The following is a 22,106-nucleotide window of genomic DNA, read 5'->3' on the forward strand; positions in this document are numbered from 1 at the left end:
GGTCAAAGGGTATACACAGTTTTATAATTCTTTGGGTATGATTCTGGATTGTTCTCCAAAATGGTTGCATCTGTTAACTATTCTACCAGCAGTGGATTAGTCCCCCAATTTTTCCATATGCCCTCCTACACTTGTCATTTTCCCCCTTCTATCATCTAGTCAATCTGATAGATATGAGATGATATCTAAAAGTTATTTTAATTTGCATTTTTAATCAATAATGATTGAGTATTTATCATATGACTATAAATTTTGATTTCTTTATCAAAAAAACTGTCTTTTAGGGGCAGCTAGGTGGCGCAGTGGATAGAGACTGGCCCTGGAGTCAGGAGTACCTGAGTTCAAATCAGAACTCTAAAAAAAAAAAAATGGCCAGTACATAAGGATCACTCCAGCCCACATATTGACTTAGAAAACAAATTGATAAATGTTCTACTGCATCTGTATATTATATATCTACTCTGATCTGGTGATCCAACTTTTTATTTCTCAGCTAGTATTAGATAGTTTGATAATTACAAAGTTTAAGATCTAGTACTGCTATATCTCCCTTTTTTTCCATTAATTCCTTTAATATTCTTGACCTTTTACTCTTCCAAATGAAATTTGTCATTATTTTTTTCTTCTCACTAAAATAATTTTTCATAATTTAATTGGGAGGGCATTGATTGAATAAGAAGATAAAATTGTCATTTGTATTATATCAACTCCACCCACCCATACACAATTAATATTTCTCCAATTATTTAAATCTGATTTTATTTGTATAAAAAGTGTTTTATAATTGTGTTCATGTTGTTTCTGGGTTTGTCCTGACAGATAAATGTCCAGATATTCTCTACTATCTGTGATTATTTTGAATGGGGATTATTTACTATCTCTCCTTTTTCTGTTTATTTTATATTATTACAATAATCTTCTTGTGAGAGAGTAATCATAAACCCTCCCACCAACCAAAAAAGATGAGAAACCTCAAGAATAGCGAGAGAAGAAAAAAATTGTACTTCAGTCTGTGTTCAGATTCTAATGACTCTGTCTCTGGGATGAGTTGCCTTCCCCATTATAGCCAGCAGACTGTGAAGCAACTGTACTTTTCCCACAGTTGCTATCACTAGCGTATTTCCCTCCACTCTATTTCTCCTCACTCTCATCTATTCCATGCTCTCTCTCTCCTTTTATCCTGTCCCCATTCAGAAGTGCGTTGTATCTGAGTACCCTCTCCCACAATATTCCCTTTCTTCTATCACCTTTGGCCCCCCTTCCCTTCCCCTATTCCCTCTTATCTCATCCCTTTCCTCTCATTTTTCTCTAGGGTAAGATGAAATCTATCTTACCTTATTAAGTGTGTATGTTATTTCCTCTCTGAGCCATTTCTGATGAGAATGAAGGCTCATTCATTCCCCCTCCCATTCCCTCATTCTACTCCATTGAAAAAACTTTTTCTTGATTCTTATGTGAAATATCTTAGCCCTTTCTTCCTCTCCTTTCTCTTCCTCCTAGTATTTTCCCTTATCACCCATTGACTACATCTTTTTACTATATTATACCATTATATTCAGTTCCTACCTGTGCCTTGTCTATATATGCTCCTTCTAACAGCTCTTATAAAAGAGAAAGTTCATATGAGTTATCAGTATCTTCTTCCCATGCAGGAATTCAAGCAGTTCTACATCATTAAGTTCCTCATGGTTAGTCCTTCTCTTCCACCCCCTCTATGCTTCACCTGAGTCCTGTACTTGGAGATCAAGCTTTCTATTCAGTTCTGGTTGTTTCAATAGGAAAATTTGAAAGTCCCCTGTTACAAGTCTATCTTTTCCCCCTGAAAGAGGATGTTCAATTTTGCTGGGTAGTTGATTCTCAGTTGTAAACCAAGATCTTTTGCCTTCTTTAATGTAGATGCTGCCAGATCCTGTGAAATCCTGACTATAGAGCCACAGTAGTTGAATTGCTTGTTTCTGGCAGCTTTTAGTATTTTCTCTTTGACTTGGGAGTTTGGAGTTTGGCTATAATATTCCTGGAAGTTTTTCTTTTGGGATCTCGTTCAGGGGGTGATCAGTAAATTCGCTCAATTTCTATTTTACCCTCTGTTTCTAGGATCTCAGGGCAATTTTGCTGTATTATTTCATGAAAAAATGAAGTCTAGGCTCTTTTTCCTGGTCACGACTTTCAGGTAACCCAATAATTTTTAAATTATTTCTTCTAGATCTATTTTCAAGGTCAGTTGTTTTTCCAAAGAGATAGTTAACATTTTCTTCTAATTTGGGGTTTTTTTTGGGCAGTTTTATTTCTTCCTGAGTTCTCACAAAGTCATCAGCTTCTTTTACTTCCATTCTGCATTTGAAGGAATTATGTTCTTCAGAGAGCTTTTTTATCTCCAATTCCAGCTGGCCAATTCTGCTTTTTAAGGCATTCTTCTCCTCATTTGCCTTTTGTGTTGCTTTTTCCATTTGGCCCAAACTGGTTTTTAATATATTATTTTCTTCAGTGTTTTCTTTATATTTCTTTCACCAAGTTGCTGAATTGGTTTTCATGATTTACCTTTATTGCTCTCATTTTTCCTCCCATTTTTTCCTCCACCTCCCTTATTTGCTTTTCAGAGTCTTTTTTGAGCTCATCCATAGCCTAAATCCATTTTCTAATTTCTCTTGGAGGTTTTGGATACAGAAGCTTCAATTTTGTCATCATCTGAGTATTTCAATGCTTCCAGATCAAATAAAAATATATTCTTATGTGTACAGAAGGCAAGCACTCAAAAACCTTGAAATAACAAAAAAACTATACTTTTCCTTATAGAACAGAAAAAAAATCTTGTGAAATGTTATTTTTAAAAGGTAAACGGTAAAGATGGACAATCAAGAATTACTTGGAGAATCAAAGATTTTCTCTCAACCAAATGAACATGTGTTAAGTACTTCATATATACCAGGTACTATGCTAAGCAATGGAGATACAAAAAAGACAGGAAGAAACAGAAACCAAAGCAAAACAAAGCAAAATACTCTAGTGCTTGCTCTAAAGTAGTACACAGTCCAATAAGTGATCTACTACTATGCAAAACAATTTTGTTCAAACAAGATATTGTGGAGGAATGTTAAAAGGTTCTCTGAACTTGGTTTTTTAAGTTGACATATTTTATAAAAATACTGAACCCAGAGCATGCAAGAAACCCTGAATATGTAGGGGATGAACCCCCCTCCCTTTCCTTGCCCCCCCAACCCCTGAGTAGGAATAATTTGTTGTTTGCATCCCAAACTGGACTCCTTTTGTGTCTTTGAGGATCAAGTCATGAAACAGTCAATATGCTCTAGGCTAGGAAACTGCTTTGTGCAACTGGGACCCTTGTAGATAAGCAGACCATCAAATCTTTACAGTCTAACTTTTCCCAAGGGAAAAGAATGTAGCTTTTGCCATAATCTTACTCCCCCACTTTAGGGGGAGTTTTGGTTTTTTCCCACCTTAATTGCACCTTTACCCCCTCTCTTTAGGTTCTACTGAATGAATGTGCAAATTTTTGTATGAGTTACACATACATGTTACATGGGTTACACATGCATGTTCATTTCTCTTGATATAAACCTAGTTTTCATAGAAATTTCATGAAGTTGTGATTGTCTTTAGACAACATGTACTGATAAATTGGTAATAATTTCAGAGTAAAGACACTAAGATGAAGAAAGACCAGGAAAGTCTTGCAGAAAGTAGAAACTTTAACTGGGACTTTTAGGAAGACCAGAAAACTAATAGGAGTTGAAAGGGATCTCAATGGATAGCTAATCCAATCTATACACCAAAGGAATTCTCACTAAATTCTCACCTAATTTCTGAAGACCTTCATAGAAGTGGATCAGTCTCAGCTTTATCCTACAGGAAGAACAAAAATGAACTTTTAATTTAAAAAAGGACTTTTAAGTACTTCTTTTTTATTAGGTAATTATTGTTTGAAGCTGGATTTGAACTCAGGTACTCCTGACTCCAGGGCCTCTTTCCACTGCACCCCCTAGCCACCCCTAAGGACTTTTAAGTATTTCTAAAGAAAAGACCAGAACTGATTAAAAACTTTGAAGTAGGGGCATCTAGGTTGCACAGTGGATAGAGTATTGGCCTTGGAGTCAGGAGTACCTGAATTCAAATCTGGCTTCAGACACTTAATAATTACCTAGCTGTATGGCCTTGGGCAAGCCACTTAACCCCATTGCCTTGCAAAAACTAAAAAAAAAAAAACCTTTGAAATGAAATACTGTAGTCCATAAACTTAGATACATTTAGGGAATTGGAAAGGGCTAAATAATACTGAAGTACTTATATCCTAGCATAGAAAATGGAGCAAAATTCCTTCAAAATCCTAATGACTTCAAAGGATGTATAGGAATTAAGTGGCAGTAGTTTTGATGATTTTTAAGAGATAGAAAAGGAAAGGAAAAGGGAATATAAATAAAAGTTATAGTTTTTTAAAAATTACTGAAAAGGGAATATAATGACAGAAATTAGGGGAAATGTATATTGGGTAGAGATTTTACTATATTTCATAATTAGGAAAAAGTCTATTAAAATAGAGTAAAGGGTGGAGCAGACATTACATGAACCTCACTTTTATCTGAAGCAGAAAATGAACAGTTGAACATGTACACACATCTACATATATCATATATACACATATATATCAGATAAACACACATATATAGACACATAAAGTTTGATGTGCTAATACATTCATATATATGATTAGAATAAGAATATTGCTTACAAAGAAATAAGAAAAAATCTTTTAATGTAAATCTATTGCATAAGAATGAGAAGTAGGTTGTGCTCAAGACAAATATTTTAAGAACTAATTTTAATTTTACAGACTTGGGAGATACTTTCTCATAAAACATATTAAGAATTATGATATGGGGAGCAGCTAAGTGGCGCAGTAGATAGAGCACCTGACCTGGAGTCAGGAGGACCTGAGTTCAAATCTGGTCTCAGACACTTAATAATTACCTAGCTGTGTGACCTTGGGCAAGTCACTTAACCCCATTGCCTTGTCCAAAAAAAAACAAGCAAAGATACTGGAGTGATTTGCTGCCATTTCTTTTTCCAGTTCATTTTACAGATGGCAGAACTGAAACAAACAAAATGAAGTGATTTGCCCAGGGGTACATAGCTAGTAAATTTCTGAGGCCAGTTTTAAACTCAGGTCTTCTTGACTCCTCATGACTCTTATTTCAACCTACCACCATATATTCCCTGTGGATACATCAATAAGGAGCAAAAAACAAAAACCTAAACACTCAAATATTCAAATTGATCCATGACCTCACTGAATCTTTCATTGATGATACAGCTCACCTCTCATCCCTGCCTGTCCATCCCACGCAACTCTTCTCCATGGTTATCTCCCATAAATTTGCCACAAGAGGTTAGTCTAATGTGCTGGCAACATTCTTTGCTTTTTCCTGTCAGGAGGTCCAAGGAGATCAGTGGAGCAGGATACAAGTTCTTACTTTTACCCCCAGTCCTCTTTTTTTCCTTATCATAAATTTCTTTAATATTGTCCTTTTGCCTTATTCTGTTTTTGGAAGAGTTGTCCTATTTGTAGGTCCCTTCATATGTATGTAAAAGAGAGATTAGAAATATGATTTCTCTACATGTGTTTCTGCTTAGTTCAATTATCTGCCTGTGAAGAATCACTTTTGACCTAGGAATGCAGGGGTAAAAGAAAATAAAGATTTCTCAAATGAAGTTACAACACATAAGAAAGTGATAGGAAAGTTAAGAAGAGTCTAAGGTAAAACTGCAGAGAGAGAGAGAGAGAGTGAGAGAGAGAGAGAGAGAGAGAGAGAGAGAGAGAGAGAGAGAAGAGAAGAAAGTTTTTACCTAGGTCAACCCAGGCCAACATTTGACTAAAAATGTGTTATTTTAGTTCCTCTTATTTTACATTTATTCTTTCTTACTCCTTAAAGAAGAAGCATTAGCCAAGGTTACATCACTATGAGTTTTGAAAGCCTAGGAGACAGAGAATTAACAACTTCTGTTGAGAGAGAGGTTATAACAGATTTTGAAGATAGCTGAGCAAGATAAGAAGCAAAGTCCTAGCAACCTGTTTGACCAAGCAAAGAAGTGGATCAGAGGCAGTCAAGAGGATGTAGAAGTAATTCATCCATGAGCTGATAATGTTTTGTCCCTTTTGTTGGGGGGAGGGTGTCGCAAGGCAGAAGGGGTTAAGTGGCTTGCCCACGGCCACATAGCTAGGTAATTATTAAGTGTCTGAGGTCGGATTTGAACTTAGGTACTCCTGACTCCAGGGCCAGTGCTCTATCCACTGCGCCACCTAGCTACCCTGTCCTTTGTTTTAGAAAAAGACCAGGACATTAGGGAGGTGATGCTGTGACAAGCACACAAATTGTATTTGAATGAGGGATACCTTACTTTCTCTTCCAGAGTCATCTGAGTTCCAGTGACCAGATATGGATCAAGACAACTGGAGGTGATCCTGGATGAGAGGCAATCAGGGTTAAGTGACTTGCCCGAGGTCACACAGCTAACAAGTGTCTGGTATTAGATTTGAACTCAGGTCTTCTGACTTCAAGACTGGCATTCTATCTTCTGCCATCTAGCTGCCCTTAATAGTAGCATCTCCCTGATGTAATGATCTTCAAAAACCAAGGACCAACATCATCATCATCATTATCCATGAACTTTGATTAATTCAAAAGTGAACTTGGTAAATCAAATGTTTTGCCTTAACTACCTTAAAGAGAGAGAGAATAGAAGCAAGGGCAGGCAGCCATGAGGCTTGGGTTAACCAGGCCTACATGGTAAAGCCCATGGAGCTCCACATGAATTAAGGAAGAGCATTAAGGCAGAATCAACTACCCAGCAAAACTGAACATCCTCTTCCAGGGGAAAAGATGGACTTTCAGTGAACCAGGGGAATTTCAAATGTTCCTGTTGAAACAACCAGAGCTGAACAGAAAGTTTGATCTTCAAATACAGGACTCAGGTGAAGCATAGAGAGCAGAGGAGAAGGGTAAAATATGAGGGACTTATTGATGATGAACTGCATGTATTCTTGCGTGGAAAAATGATACTGATTATACTCATATGAAACTTCTCATTTAATAGAGCAGGTAGAAGGAGTTTTTTATAGATGAAGCACAGGAGAGAGCTGAATTTAAAGATATAATATATTGTCAAAAATGGAGTCAATGACTAAAAGGGAAATGCACTGGAGTAAGAGAAAGGAGAGGTGGAATAGGCTAAGATATTTAGTATAAATATAAATATTTTACAATGAGCTTTTGCAATGATATGGGGGGGGGGAAGGCCAGGGGGGATGAGGGAACCTTCACTCTCATCAGAAATGGCTCAAAGAGGAAAGAGCATACACACTCAATAGGGTATAGACATCTAGAGTAAAAAGGAGAGAAGGGGGAAAGGGGGAAGGGGGGATGTGGGTGATAGAGGAGAGGGTAGATTATAGGAGAGAATAGTCAGATATAACACATTTTCTTTTTTACTTCTTGCAAGGGGCTGGGATTGGGTGGCCTGTCCAAGACCATAGGGTCAGGTGGTTGCTGGCTATCAGGTGTGGTATGTGGGCCAAGGGCCACTCAACTATCCTACAGCATGTTTTAGAAGAGGGACAGAGTGAAAAGAAAGAGAAAATATAATATATGGTAGTGGGGAGGAATGGATGGAGGGAGGGAATTATAATCAGCAACAGCAACAGTGAAAAAATATGGAAGCAACTTTTATGGTGGACTTATCATAAAGAATGTGATCAAGGCAGCTAGGTGGTGCAGTGGATAAAACACCGGCCCTGGAGTCAGGAGTACCTGGGTTTAAATCTGGTCTCAGACACTTAATAATTACCTAGCTGTGTGGCCTTGGGCAAGCCACTTAACCCCATTTGCCTTGCAAAAAAAAAAATCCTAAAAAAAAAATTTTTAAAAATTAAATAAAGAATGTGATCCACCCAAGACAGAGCTGCTGGTATCAGAACACAGACTGAAACACATTTTTTTTTTCACTTTCCTTTATTTATTTATTTTTTTTAGGTTTTTGCTTTTTAGGTTTAGCAGTTCTGTTCATGGTGGCAAAGAATTGGAAATCAAGTAAATGTCCTTCAATTGGGGAATGGCTTAGCAAACTGTGGTATATGTATGTAATGGAACACTATTGTTCTATTAGAAGCCAGGAGGGATGGAAATTCAAGGAAACCCAGACCGATTTGCATGAACTGATGCTGAGTGAGATGAGCAGAACCAGAGGAACATTGTGCACCCTATCAGCAACATGGGGGTGATGACCAACCTTGATGGACTTGCTCATTCCATTAGTGCAACAATCAGACACAATACTTTATTTTTCTTCCTTAGGGATATGATTTTCTCTCATCCCATTCAAATCAGATCAATGTATACCATGGAAACAATGTAAAGACTAACAGACTGCCCTCTGTGGCCAGGAAGGGAGAGAGAAGCAAGATTAGGGGAAAAAATTGTAAAAATTCAAAAGAATAAAGAAAAAAATACCCCTTCATTTTAGGTTTTACAGAGGATGGTGCTTGGGAGTGGTCTTTTACACCTTAGAGCAGGTAACTTCCCATGGCAATCTACTGCTCATCCTTCCTGTCTCAAGTACTTGATATCCAATTTTAACAGGTCATTTCCTACCTGCCAGTGTCCAGGCCATGGTTAGGTGAAGGGGAAAATGGGGAATAAGATACAAAAAAAACAAGGTCAAGAGGACACAGGATACAATCAACAGTGTCCAAGGCGGGGAGAATCTCAAGAGTGGGAACCTCCAGCCATGACAGATTTTGTTTCTGTTAATTCACAATTCTCCACATCACAATGTGCGTTCCCTAGTTCACTTCTCCCAATAATAATATATACATCTATGCGTACTCCATGTTTGTGAAGAAATGTTCTATTGTGCCTTTTTCCTATTGTATTTTATTATTTTGCTTTGAATCATGACTCTCAGTAGAGTGCCTAGAACCTAGAGATTTGTGTTTGAATAGGGTGCTAGATGAAGGGAGCGTGCAGGTGCTAATTTAATAATGACTTCAGTTCTTTTGTATACCACACACAAACCCAGGGACCCCTTCCCCTCCCACAATGAACTCCTATGCTGATTGAATAAACCAACACTCTGGAGTTCCAGGGAAAATCTCCACAACAAAGCTGTGACTCAAGCCTAGAGCTTCCCTAACATAGATTAATAGAGTTCCTTCTAATAATATTATTCAATCTACAAAGTAATTATTTGGAATTAAAACCTTTTCAACACCACAAACACAAACATGAAAGACTTATTGCTTAACACATGCATTTTAAAAACCCATAAAACAATAATCCATAACTTATTCAACTGTATCTTAGGGTGAAGACACTTTGTTGGACTTCTGTGCAGATATTTTACCTTCATCTCTGACCTACATTGTCTATAAGACTCACAAGCTCAGATCTCCTGGCAAGTTAGGGCATGGCATTAGATTTCTTAACAGTCAGCAAGAGCAGCTTCCTGCCAGTTTCTCCTGGAAGCATTTTCTCCGTAGAAAAGCTGTTTAATTATAAGAAGCAACTTCTACTGGACAACCAGCACTGACTAAGGAATTCCTGACTTCTTGAATTCAGGGGAATAAACATTCATTTTATTTTACTTAGATCTATGTAGAAGGGAAGAATTTATGAAAGGACAATTTTGATGAAATGAAATTTAAAAGAGTTTACACAAACAAAATTAATGCAACCAAAATTAGAAGGAAAGTAGGAAATTGAGGGAAAATTTACAGCAAATTTTTCTCACAAAGGTCTCACTTCTCAATTGTATAGAGAACTGAGTCAAAATTATAAGAAAATAATTCATTCCCCAACTTTAAAATGGTCAAAGGCTATGAATAGGCAATTTTCAGAAGAAACCAACATTATCCATAGTTATATTTAAAAAATGCTCTAACTCACTGTTAATAAGAGAAATGCAAATTAAACTAACCCTGAGATCCTACCTCACACCTCTTAGACTGGCTAAAATATAGAAGGGAAAAAAAATGACAAATGTTGAAGGGGAAAATCAGGACACAAAGGCACTGTTGATGGAGCTGTAAACTGATCAACTATTCTGGAGATCATTTTTTAAAAAAATATTTTATCAGGGGTGGCTAGGTGACGCAGTGGATAGAGCACTGGCCCTGGAGTCAGGAGTATCTGAGTTCAAATGTGATCTCAGACATTTAATAATTACCAAGCTGTGGCCTTGGGCAAGCCACTTAACCCCATTTGCCTTGCAAAAACCTAAAAGAAAAAAAAATTATTAGGGGCAGTTAGATGGTCCCTGGAATCAGGAGGAACTAAGTTCAAATTCAGTCTCAGAAACTTAATAGCTGCCTAGCTGTGGGACCTTGGGCAAGTCACTTAAATTTTTTAAAAATTTGCCCTAAATTTAAAAAAAAATTTAAAGAATTGACAATAGATGCGGGGGCAGCTAGGTGGCACAGTGGATAAGGCACAGGCCTTGGAGTCAGGAGTACCTGGGTTCAAATCCGGTCTCAGACACTTAATAATTACCTAGCCGTGTGGCCTTGGGCAAGCCACTTAACCCCATTTGCCTTGTCAAAAACCTAAAAAAAAAAATTGATGCTGAAAAAAGCTTTTAGAAATATTTTATTTATTTTTCATGCAACAATTGTTTTCAACAATCTTTTTTTTGCAAAGTTTTGAGTTTTACATTTTTCTCCCTCCATCTCTCCCTCCCTCCCCCTCCTCAACAGCAATCTAATATTAATCAAATCTAAATGGAAGGAAAAAAAAACATAAGACAACTTTTAAAAATTGAAGATAGTAAGCTTCGGTCTGCATTTTAACTCTACAGTTTCTTCATTGGATATGAATGTATTTTCCATCACAAGTCTTTTGGTATTGTTTTTGATTATCATACTGCTGAAAAGAACAAGTCCATCACAGTTGATCATCACCTAATATTGTTGTTAATGTGTATATTAATCTTCTGGTTCTGTTCATTTCACTCAGCTCATTTCACTTAACAAGTCTTTCCAGGCTTTTCTAAAATCCTGTCCCTCATGATTTTTTTTTTTAGGTTTTTGCAAGGCAATGGTTAAGTGGTTTGCCCAAGGCCACAGGGCTAGGTAATTATTAAGTGTCTGAGACCCGATTTGAACCCAGGTACTCCTGACTCCAGGGCCAGTGCTTTATCGACTGCGCCACCTAGCCGCCCCTCCTCATGATTTCTTATAGAACAATAGTGTTCCATCACATACATAGACCATAATATGCTCAATCATTCCCCATTTGATGGGCATCTCCTCAATTTCCAGTTCTTTGCCACTACAAAAAGAGCTGCTATGAATATTTTTGTACAAGTGGGTTTTAACCTATTTTCATGATTTCTTTGGGTAGTGGTATTGCTGGATCAAAGGGTATGCACAGTTTTATTGCCCTTGGGGCATAATTCCAAATTGCTATCTGGAGAGCATTTTTGAACTATTCCCAAAGGCCAAACTGTGCAAATCCTTAATGCATACCAGTCATACCACTACTGGTTCTATGTCCTAAAGAGATTTTTAAAAAGGGGAGTTGGGAAGGAACTAATTGTGCAAAAGTATTTGCAGCAGTTCTTCCTAGTGGCAAAGAATTGGAAATTGAATAGATGTTCATCAATTAGGAAATGGTAAAGGAAAAATAGAAATAAATCCTAATCATCACCTCAAAGAAATTCTAAGATAAAACATATAGAACTTTCAGCCAGATTAATCCCAGATTAAGGAGAAAATATTGCAAGCAACAAAAACAAAATGACTATTCAAATACAACAGAGCTGCAATCAGGAGTACATAAGACCTAGTAGCTCCATACTATAAGAAGACTGATCTAGGAACATTATATTTTGAATAGCAAAAAAAACTGGGGTTGGAATAAAAAATATATCTTACCAAACAAACTTGTGTATAATCCTGAACCAAAAAAAGGATATTTAACAAATTAAAAGAACTTAAGTATCTGAGTAGGGAAAGATTGTACAATCTTCCACTGTTGAAGGATATTAAGGACAGCTGTATTGACCTGACCTATTCCTTGGTTCTGGTTGTGGGGGAGAAGGAGCTAGCAGTGGTAGCAGAGGGGCTCAGAAAATAACAGTAGAGGCATTTAAAGCTAGAGGCATCATTCTCCACATCTCAGGACTAGAAGTTGAGGTGTGATCTGAACCATCACTTCTGGCTTGCCCCTGCCCCTAGGGACAAGACAAGGCCCTAGCAAGGAAAAGCAAAGCAAAACAACGGATCCTGGTCCTAGCCTGAAAGGATTAAGTCTTTGAACTACTGCTCTCCATTTACATAGCCCTTATTACCTCAACTCAGCTCTATGAGCTACCCATTCATCTACACATACCCCTATAAAACCTTATCATCTCATTTGGGTTGCTTGTCTTCCTTTGTGAAACTAGCCCTCTCTTCTGGAGTGTGATCCTCCAACTAGATTCTCTTGCCTCTTGCTGTTGCTGCTGTTGTGGCTGTTCCTGATGCTGCTAATCTCTCCCTCTCTTAGTTTGTGCTAACCAGAACAATACTTAAATAAACCTTTTTTTGTCCCTAAATGCATATGGGTCAGAGCTGGTACTTTTGTGAATTTGTCACACTTGAACCAGAAACTAAAACACCCTAAAACATTTTCCAAAAATATTTTCAAATCTCATATTTAATTTTCTTCAGTTGGTTCCCTCTTTATGATCTGAGACTCTGGTGTTCTATAGGTACATCTGAGAGAATCTGAGTAGCATTTTGCTGATGCCATTGACTTAAACTCACATTATTCTGATGTGTTCTCCGAAATTAAAATCACAGTTAACAGTATTTCTTTTATGTCATTGATACTCTAGGGATTGGTGCTCCATTGTCATTCAAACAATTAAAGAATTATTCCCTTTTTCAAAGGTATATTTAAGAACACTATATAGTAAGAAGTTTTTCCAATATTTGAAAACAAACTCCAATACCTGCCTGGATCCTAGGGAAAGTGAGCTCAACCTTAAATCAGTTGATACAAAGTATTTGCTCAATCAAGATCACTTCTGAAAGCCAAATAGCTGCCACTCCCACTTGTCTACCTTAGAATCCCTGCTCTTCTAAATCAGGATAGTTAGGTGGCACAGTGGCTAGAACACTAGCCCTGGAGTCAAGGACCTGAGTTCAAATTTGACCCAGATACTAACTGTGAGACCTTGGGCAAGTCACTTAACTCCAAATACTTCTTATCCAGAGCCATCTCCAGTTGTCCAGATCCAGTCACTGCACCCAGTGAACTCATAGGAGAAAGTGAGGCTAATAACTTTGCACAGCCCCTCTCACTCCAATTCATGTGCTTGTCATGTTATCACCTCCCTGATGTCATGGTCTTCTTCAAGAATAACATCTCACTGGACTTGCCCATCTATAACATGTCAGGGAACTCCAATTCCCAGATGGCTTACTCTCCCAACTTGTCAAAACTCATAAGCTTTTAAATTAGGTCAATACCTCTACTATTAAAAGAAAAAAAACAAATAGTAGCATAGAAGAAAGGCCAAAATTCAAGGTTCCAGGCTGTAAAGATCTTTAGGCATATCCAAACTCAAAGTATCAGAGCATCCTCCTCCTCAAACCCCTTGTACAGTTGCTCTTTTGTCAGTCTTTCAGTGTAGTTTAGCAGCCAACCCAAACTGGTCTGGTTATTAGAGCAGAACTAATATCAACACATACTCCAAAGTCCACAAGGGGAATTGTGTTTGGCTGAGCATTCTCGTTAACAGCCAATTGTTATGAGAAACAAAAAGATTCAGCAACTTAACTATATACCAGTAGGGTAAGAAAAAATAAAAAGTTGAGGGTGACCCAGTAAAGCAATTGCTACTTTGAATAGAGAAGAGGGACTATTGATGAGCTTACAAGTTTCCATACAGCAACCTATTTCACATTTCAAGAAATAAAATTTCTGCAGAGAATATATTAAGCAGTGGGTATGATAAAATCTAAGAAATCTAAGAAAAACTCAGGAGAGAAAGGGGAGTTCAGTCAATCAATAAACATGTATTAAACAACTACTATGTAAGTGCCATCCCTGTAGTAAGCACAGAAAATTCAAAGAAAGGTAAAATTTAATCTCAAGGGATGGACAACATGAAAACAACTATGTACAAACAAGCCATACACAGGATTACATAGGAAATAAGCAACATAGGGAATATGCTAAAAATAAGACAGATTGTAAAAGGCTTCCCATAGAATAAGGTGAAATTTAAACTGTGGATTGAAAAAAGCCAGGAAAGTCAGGAGACAGAGATGAGGAGGGAGGGCATTCCAGGGATGGTCACATCCAGGAAAAAAAGGTTGGAGTATCAAGAACAGCAGAGTCTGTACAAAGTCACCAATCTCACTTTCTGCTCCAGAGCCCTCTGATTCCAGTGGCCAGATATGAATCAAGATACTGGAGATGACCCTAGATGGTCTTTCAAAGATACATCTTTCCCAGGTCACAGTTTGACTTAGGCAATGTCCATCCAATCATTAAGGTTAGGTAAGAGAGAGATGAGGAAAAGAGGGTAAAGACCCTCAGGGTTTCTCGGTGATTAAGGCAGGTCAGAAAACAAAAAGAAAAAAGGGTCTCTTTTGCACGATTCAAAAGAAAAATAATCTGGGAAAGTTAGACCCTTAGGATTTCTGTCCAGAACAGAAACAATTGCTATTTACATTCACTTTGAACCAATTAGGGCTCAAAAAATGACCAAGTAGGCCCATTATTGGCCAATCAAGGAGAACCAAAGGAATGTGCCATCCTTAGGGCTATGGCTATGAAGACTTGTAAACCCCAAGAAATCCTGTCAAACTTTGGGTAGAGCACTCACAAATAGGGTGGGGAAAGAAGAAAATGAAGAGATCAAAGGACAAACATCATCAGCAAAGCCGCCAATGTGACCCAATCAAAGAATATATAGGGAAGAGAGAAAGTACAAAAAAAATTTGAAGACCATGGAATATGTTACTTAGTAGACTTATGGATAAGAGAATAACTTCTGAATAAACATGAGATAGAGAGCAGAAAGAGGTGAGATTACATTTAATTTACATTACACTATACTTCAATTACATCAAATTAAAAAAAGGTTTGTCCAAATAAGGGCAGTCAAGATCAGAAGGAAAGCAGAAAATTTGGGGATAATTTTTATAGATAGTTTCTCAGTTAAAGGCCTCATGTCAAATACTAAAGAACTTTGTCAAATCTAAAAGAAAATGAATCACTACCCAAGTGATAAATAGTCAAATAAGAATCCTATGAAAATGCTCAAAATCATTATTGAATGGAGAAATGCAAATTAAAACTTTGAGATATAATTTTATACTTAGATTGACTAAAATGATAGGAGAAAGTGATAAATATTGAAGGGGATGTGGAAAAATTGTGACATTAATTCACTAATTTGTCTCCCTTTCTTAAGTCTATCACTACTCCAGTCTACCCTCTACTCAATTGCATAAGCTATTTTCCTAATGCTCAGGTTATAACAAGAGAGCAGAGATGAGGTAATTAGGGATATATAGATGAGATAGATAGCTTAAAGACTGGAGCAGTGATCCATTGTTTTGCTTTGGGTTTTTTTTTTGGGGGGGGGTTAGTTTTTTGCAAGGCTTGACCAAGGCCACATAGCTAGGTCATTAGTAAGTGTCTGAGGCCGAATTTGAACTCAGGTTCTCCTGACTCCGGGGCTGGTGCTCTATCCACTAGCTGCCCCATTGTTTTGTTGATAGGGGTTTGTCTTGTGGCTGGGGGTAGAGATTTACTGAGTACTTCAGTGAGGGGCAAAGTATTTTACTAAAATTTTGTTGATCTCATAGCTTGGAGAGTAGGATAGCGGAGGGAGGGTGAGTGTTAATGTAAGGTATGTACCATGCAGAGGAAACAGATTAATTATTGATCATATTTCTCTTAACATTTCTACTACTTCAGAAATATGTATAGAATAATTTTACACATGTATACTTATTTGTGTCTAATGGTGGCCATTTTTACAGGAGTTGGGGGGAAGAGGAAAGAAAAAAGGAAAAAGAAAAAAAATTACATGATGTCTTTTTTTTAGAAAGGCAATGGGGTTAAATAACTTGCCCTCTATCCACTGTGCCACCTAGCCACCCCAATATCTTTTCTTTTTAATTTTTATTTTTTCCCAATATCTTTATTAAATATATCTCTTTGTGTCTAATGGTAGCCTTCTCTAGGGTGAGGAAGAGGGGAAGGTAGAAATAAGGGGGGGGAAGAAAAAATTTACATGATAACCTTATTATATATATTTAAAAGGAAGAGTAATAATGGATTTGCAATTTTATATGAAATCTTTTTTAATTATACTGTTATCCCCTTGCTTGTTTTATCCTATAAAAAAATAAAAATTTAAAAACTCTTTTACAGTATGTCTTTCTGTGTCTTTTTCCTTCCCTTCCCAATTCTAAGTGACTTCTTTCCAAGATTTTTGCCATATATATTTAAATTTATATATTCTTACATATATGTTCTTTTTCCCTTCAGAATGTGAGCTCTTTGAGGGCAGGAAAGATGTTTTTGCTTTTTTGGGGGTGTATATATTCAGTGTTTAGCAAAGTGCTTTGCTTAATAAAACTTAATAAATATATTTTGTGTACTTGATAGCAGAGGAATTTTCTCATAGGAAAGGATTACTAATCACAGCACTTTTAACCGATGTAAGTACAGTTTCAGGTGCTCTGAGTATTTTGAAACCAGAGGAAGCAAATAAAAGTCCTTTGTCAGAGGAAGTTGGAAGAGCTAGCTGTTGAAAGTTTCTTTAATCATAGTGTTCTCTCTGAATGGGAGCATTTGGGTTTTTAGTTGGTAAAAAAAAATTGTAACCAGTTTCCGTAGTGGACCTTGTTTCAGAGGACCCTGTAAATAGAGCTGATGACTAACTGGCATGTAAAAAAAGTGTTTTTCAGAAAACAAATCCTGTGGGGAACTGGTCTGGGTATTGGCAGCATGAAGTCTTTGTAGAAGAAGTTTTTGCAGAGTCAGAGGTGTGAGTTACCTTTCCAATATATGTCATTATGTCATTCCCATCACATATTCTCTCTGTGTGCATCCTGGTAAATACAGGTGCCTTGGACACATTTGCAAATAGGGGGCATCAACCCCATAATATTAATTCCTGTGGATGTCCACTCCTCTCATTTATTCATGGAGGTAATGCCTCTCTTACAAATTATTTATTGTTAAGGCTGACTGGAAAAAGTAAATCTTTGTTGAGGTGGGGAGAGTTGAAAGCTATGGTTTGTAAAAAATTCTCACCCTCCCAAACCCAAATATCTAGATCTTGAGATGGCTAACTAGGAGCTTAAAATAATAAAGATCCTGTGGGTCACATATGGATCATAAATTTAGAACTGGAAGGAAGGAACCTTAGTGTGTGTGTGTGTGTGTACATATATATATACATATATATATATATATATAATCTCTATATTCTACAGAATACAAAACAATCTCAGTGAAATTGGAAACTTGGTAAGGTTGTTACTGTTGAGTCAGCTTTTGAAACCAAATCTTCTTGACTCATTCCATGGAATAAGTTACTACACACTATTTTAACTTTGTTGTAGTTGAAAATAGGTAGCCTTCCTGTGAGCCAGACTGAAGGAAAACTATTTAAGAGACCTCCCCTAAATTAACGGGGGGCGGGATTCAGCAATTGGGAAAATTAAATATAATCACTCATCCAACACCTTTTAACCACTCAAAGTGTTATATAGTGCTTACATTGTATCGCTATGTATTTTGTTAAGAGAAAGCTGCCTATCCTCCCCCCCCCCCCCCCATCTGCGTCTTTAATAAAGACAACCTGTTTTGTTTAAATTACTGAGTCCGGATCTTGGTAAAGGATTAAGAAAATCCTTTTTCTTTCCATTCCCTCCTCTTTGGTTGAAATTTAAGGCGATTTCTTTCTTCTTCCCAGGGGAACCATGGAGAGCAGTGCTCTCCTTTTAATTACGCTTTGTCTGGTCTTTGGAAGACCAGAGGGTCCTGTAAAAAGAAATGTGAATGCGTTTGTGGGTAAGAGCAGAGAGAAAAATGTATCCTATCTCTGCGGGACAGCTCCCAGACTTTGCTCAGACAAGGTGGCTCTCTTAGTCAAAAGGGGTGGAGATCTAGAGGGTGCAACACCTTTCTTTTTTTTTTTTAATGGTAATTTTAAAGGAAAGGCTCTTCAGTAAGGGCGGTGACCCGAGCTTGGAGATTCCAATTTTCCCGAAACACCGCCCGGGGCGAGCGCACAGGCACGCGTGTCTCTCCACTCCACCTTGGTCTCCAACCCCCCCGGGGGTGGTTTCGGGGCGTGGGCGCGGGGGCTGGGGCAGAAGCGTGAGAAAGGTTCGGAGCCGGGCCGGACCTTGCCCCCGGGCACCAGCGCGGGGTGCAACTCCCCTGGGCAGCGGGAGCGGAAGTGACGCCAGCTTCACCTGCCGGCCCTGGGGAGGGCTGGGAGAGGGAGAGGGAGAGGGAGAGGGCAGCGGCACCGAGGTGTCGGGGAGCCGGGCTGGGAGCGGGGCCGAAGCGAGCCGGGCCGGGCTGGGGCGCGGAGAGCCCTGGCCATGGAGCTGCTGCTGGCGCTGGTGCTCCTGGGCTGGGCCACTGGTGAGTGGGGCCGAGGACGGCTCGCGGGGAATTCCTGCGGTCGGGGAGGCACCCCGCCTGGGTACAATGGGGCCAGAGACAAAGGAGTGGGGCTGCGCCCCCGGGGAGGCTGCTGGAGGGGCTTTTCCCAAGGGGACTGTGGACACTTGGCGCGGTGCCTGGGGACATCTCGGGGAGGTGGTCATAGTGGACCCCGAAACCTGGTTGGGTCCCGGTGGGAGAGTTAAGAGGCCCCGAGGGAGCCATGGAACAAAGACTTGTTCGAAATCCTCCCTTAGAAAGAGTTCAGGATTGACCCCCTCATGCAGAAGCGCAATTACTTTCTCCTTTTGGAAGCCTTTGGACCGATCCCCACCCCGACCCCCTTTCTAGGACGGGTTCCCCAAAATGGGTGTTGTGCGTGATGCGTTTGGCTGTCCTGGGGAAACTTGGCGTGGAGGGAGGGGCGCATTATCTCTCTAGCTGGGAAGCTCCATGTTCCGGCACTAGCAAAGGCTGCTTTCCTTCCGTGAGTCTCCCGGCCAATTTACTCCTTTCTCTCTTTTTTTTTTTAACTTCAGTGGCATCGTTGCGTTTCCACTGGTTTTCAGTTTCTCTGGCCCACTTTTGTTTGTCACTTTATCGTTTCGGTCTGAGTCACCTGTGTTTTAGGCCCTGGAAAGGTAAAATTGCAGATTAATTACGCTTGCCATTTTAAAAAAGATCTCTATGACCTGCTGGCACCTGCGATCCAACAACTGTTTTAGAGAAAGGTACTGAGTAAAAAATTAGCAGGAATTAGATTAGGAAAGATCTGAGCGGGAATCTTTTCTAATAAAAAATACAGAGATACTTGAATAATGGTTTAATTCTGAAGAAATGAAAGGGAAATTACTTACAAAAGGATTGGTTTCTCTAGGGGGGAGGGTTAAGGTATCGATGTAGTAGAAAGAGGATTTGAGTTGTTTTATTTCTTAATTTCTAAATAGAGTTCTTTGTAGATAAAATACCCTGTGGGGTTTTAGAATTCCCCTTAACAATTTATGCAGAACTTTCTTTGCGGAGGGAAGCATAATATTTACATGTTATTTTATACGCATATATAAATACTTAGTGGTTTTTGTTGCCAACTCTTTTGAAAATAAAATAGTAAAATGGTTCAGTTTTATTTTGTCTGACTTCCATACTTCTACGCTTTTATGATTTGTGTTTTGCCGAACACCTGGAAGATTAAATGTTAGGAATATTTTCCTGAAGAATTGGGATGTCACTTTTTTGTTTCCTGTTGCAATGTGAAATCTATTGTTGCTTTCATGACTATGAATATTACTCATGGCATGAAAATTCTATTTGGAAAGCAATCACTGGCTTAAATTTTACTGTCTATTTTTTACCTAAAGTTGACTTAAATTAGTTGTTAAAACTAGGGGTTACCTTGTACATTAGAAAACTACTCATTTTTGAAATAACTTTATTTTTCATTCTTTTCAGTATTTCTTTGAAGAATCTTTAGGTGAAAAGCAGTCATATTTCAAGAATTGAAATGGGAAAAATGGCAGATCATTTAGAATGTTCAGTCCTTATGAAATGTTTTCATTAAGTTTAGCCAGTTGATTGTCTTATTGTAGATATATTCCTAAAATTCAACATTTTGCTACTCCTATTTTGTATTATATATATTAAAATTCACATTCTTTTTCTTGGAATTGGAAACCTCAACATTTCATACAGCAATATGAAATTGTCATTGTTTAAGGAAGAGACCTTAGATCATCTAACCCTTCTTTATAGATGAGGAAACCTGTTGTAATTTATCAGGTTTCAAAGGCAGTAAGTGGAAGGAGAGTAATTCAAACTCATGTCTTCTGACTAAAATCTAAAGTCCTTTCCATCAGACCAACCCTGCCCTTTTTTTTTTCAGTTTCCTGGTGGCAAATTTAGAAATTCCCTGGTGAATCATATATATCCAACGTAAACACTATTTTGCCTAGGTAAAACTATAACCACTAGAAAGTGGTTCATAGATTAAACTTAATCAAAGGACTTGTTCACATCTCCTTTGTGCAGCATTTCTAAGAACTCTTTCTTTCTCTTCCCTTGGATTCTATGACACTATTCTTTTGAGTTCTCCTACCTTTCTAAGCAAAGAAATGATATCTTGGTACCTTGGAAAGAGCACTGACTTTGTTGCCAGTTTAATTGGCAGCTATGTGGCACAGTGGATAGAAAACTGAATCTGAAGTCTGGAAAACAGATATAGCCTCAGACACTATGTATCCCATATGATTCTGGAGAAGCCACTTTACTTCTTAAGAAGTAACCTAAGCTTCATTTTCCTCCACTATAAAATGAGAGAATAATAATAATAGGACCTACCTTTTAGCACATAGTATGTAAATACTTAATCCCTCCCCCCCAATCCTTCAGAATACCTGTTTTCATATTTTGCCTTCACCTCTATCTTCAATTATCATAGATTTCAATTTTCTCATCTGAAAAATGCAGGTGATCAACTGGATTTCAATTGCCTAACTGAGGTCCTTTCTAGCTCTAAATTTTATTGCTAAGTTATTCTCTCACATCATCTTAATTAGACATTGTCTCCTTTTTGAATCCACTTTTATAGCTTTAGTGATCATTTCTGGATGATTCTCTTATCTATATTTAGCTGATATCTCTCCCTGAGATTTAGTTCTCCATTTCTCCTTGTCTACTGCATATCTCAAGTGAATTGCACAAATATTTATTTAAGGATCTAATATGTATACATACTTAGTCCCAGGGAAGGATGAGAAGATTACATATATCTCTCCTTCATGTATTTCATCATCTATTGGTAGGATCTGACATAAACATAAAGAATGAATACAAAATAGTAGTTATAAAAAAAATGGATGAATACACTGTGCCAAGATGCAAATGTAAAAGAAATGATCATTTTGATGTCAAGGAGCTTACATTTTAATGGAGGAGATAACACACATAGCAGAGTGATAGCCAGGGGAAAGTTGCATAGATAGGGGCCAGCTAACTTTTTCCTGTAAAAGACCAGATAGCAACTATTTTAAGTTTTGTGAGCCAAAAGACAATCAAGGATGTTATATAGGTACTTAGAACAAAAGAGAACAAATTTCCACAATTTTTTATTGATTAAATTCAAAATATTATAATAGAGTGCAACTTTTTTTAATAATACTGGTCTATAAATAAAAAGAATGGAATTCTTTTGATAAGAATAATACTTAATTGAGCTTCAGTAACTGTTTATCATAAAAATCAATAAAAATAATTAAATATTTGCCCTCAAAGAAGGGAAACAACATGCAAATATATATATATATATATATATATATATATATATATAAAGCAAGGTATATTCAAGATAAATAGGAATAATTTTATATATTTGTGTATATATATAAGTAAATTATGTTCAGGATAAATAGGAATAAT

General features: G+C 37.7%; 1 protein-coding gene across 1 annotated transcript in view; it reads left to right on the forward strand.

Annotated features, from left to right (window-relative positions):
- The first annotated feature begins 18,594 nt into the window (after positions 1-18,594).
- CXADR (CXADR cell adhesion molecule) overlaps positions 18,595-22,106 on the forward strand; it is a 41,612-nt gene continuing 38,100 nt past the window's right edge. Inside the window, exon 1 of the mRNA XM_074213828.1 lies at positions 18,595-18,674. Coding sequence (XP_074069929.1) covers positions 18,632-18,674 — 43 coding nt within the window. The 5' untranslated portion in view covers positions 18,595-18,631. The remainder of the gene's footprint in view (positions 18,675-22,106) is intronic.

Source organism: Macrotis lagotis, chromosome 1, assembly GCF_037893015.1.
Source record: "Macrotis lagotis isolate mMagLag1 chromosome 1, bilby.v1.9.chrom.fasta, whole genome shotgun sequence".
NCBI classification, from domain to species: Eukaryota; Metazoa; Chordata; class Mammalia; order Peramelemorphia; family Peramelidae; genus Macrotis; species Macrotis lagotis.